Source organism: Triticum dicoccoides, unplaced genomic scaffold (assembly GCF_002162155.2).
Source record: "Triticum dicoccoides isolate Atlit2015 ecotype Zavitan unplaced genomic scaffold, WEW_v2.0 scaffold47540, whole genome shotgun sequence".
NCBI lineage: Eukaryota > Viridiplantae > Streptophyta > Magnoliopsida > Poales > Poaceae > Triticum > Triticum dicoccoides.
Window position 1 is genome coordinate 1 of NW_021275326.1, and position 1261 is coordinate 1261.

The 1261-nt window shown below is 39.4% G+C and overlaps 1 protein-coding gene across 1 annotated transcript; it reads left to right on the top strand.

The window, feature by feature from the left end:
• Positions 1-6: 6 nt before the first annotated feature.
• On the top strand, positions 7-858 carry LOC119346730 (the record flags this gene model as incomplete). Its single annotated transcript, XM_037615913.1, has 1 exon — positions 7-858. A coding segment is annotated over one exon (852 nt), but the record flags the coding sequence as incomplete, so codon positions are not given.
• Between the last annotated feature and the right edge of the window lie 403 nt (positions 859-1261).

Genomic DNA, 1261 nt, shown 5'->3' on the forward strand with positions numbered 1-1261 from the left:
TGTGGCCTAAAGCACAAAGGTGGAGGTGCAACCCGTGCCAAGGAGCACCTTGGTTGGATTGTAGGTAACGTGAGGAGCTGCCCAAATGTGCCAAGAAATGTGAGAGATGCAATGAGGGAGTGCCGGGATGAATCGAAGAGGAAGAAAAGAGAGAAACAAAATAGCAGGCTGAGAATTGAAAGAAATATTATGGAAGGGCTGTATCAACAAGGAGGGGTGATTAACATAATAGATGATGATGAAGAAGAAATTCAGATGAATATTAGAGAGGCATTGCGTGACCCGAATGTCTCCCGCAGAGTTGATAGGAGGATTGGCAAGGGGAGTGTGGGTGACGTGCGAGTTGCTGTTGGCAAAAGGAGTATCACCGCATATTTTGACAAGCAATTATGCAGCAACAAAGTATCTATGCAGCCCAAGATCAGTAGTGCTTTGGATCCTAATTCGAGAGATGCACTTGGCCTAGCTTGGTCCAAGTTTTTTCATGCCAATGATATTGCTGGACGTAAAGCTGACTGTCCATACTTCCGAGCTGCTTTGAAGATCACTCAACAATTAGGGCCTACTCCTATACCAACCGCGAAGGAGATTGATGGAAAATATTTGGATGCAAACTATGATGAAGCAACTTCGTTTCTTCAGAAATTCAAACAAGATTGGAAAAACTTCGGTGTGACCCTTATGTGTGACTCTTGGACTGGTCCAACAGGAATGAGTCTCATAAACTTCATGGTGTGTTGCAATACACGAATGTTCTTCCTCAATACTATTGATGCATCCGGTCAGACTCAGAATTCAGGTTACTTCCTCCTCTTCTTCGCGTTTTACATTCTTCTTGAATACTTAGAGTTGTCCTAGAATTGTCTTATGTTCATGAAAATATTTGCTTTGTTCTAGTTAGGTATATACATATGTTTTTGCAATACTTTTCTTGAATAGTTGGATCTGTCCTAGAATTGTTTTATGTTCCTAATGCTTTGTTCTAAGTAGGTATATATGCATTCTACATATGTTCTTACAATACATGCTTCTTGAATACTTGGATCTGTCCTAGAATTGTTTTATGTTCTTAAAATACCTGCTTTGTTCTAATTAGGTATATGCATCTTACATAATTTTGCAGACTTTATCTATAGAGAGATTGAGAAGGTTGTAGAAGAGATAGGCCATGAACATATAGTTCAAATAGTAACAGATAATGGGTCCAATTATAAGAAAGCTTGCAAAACCCTTATAGAAGAACCAAAGTACTCTCATATTG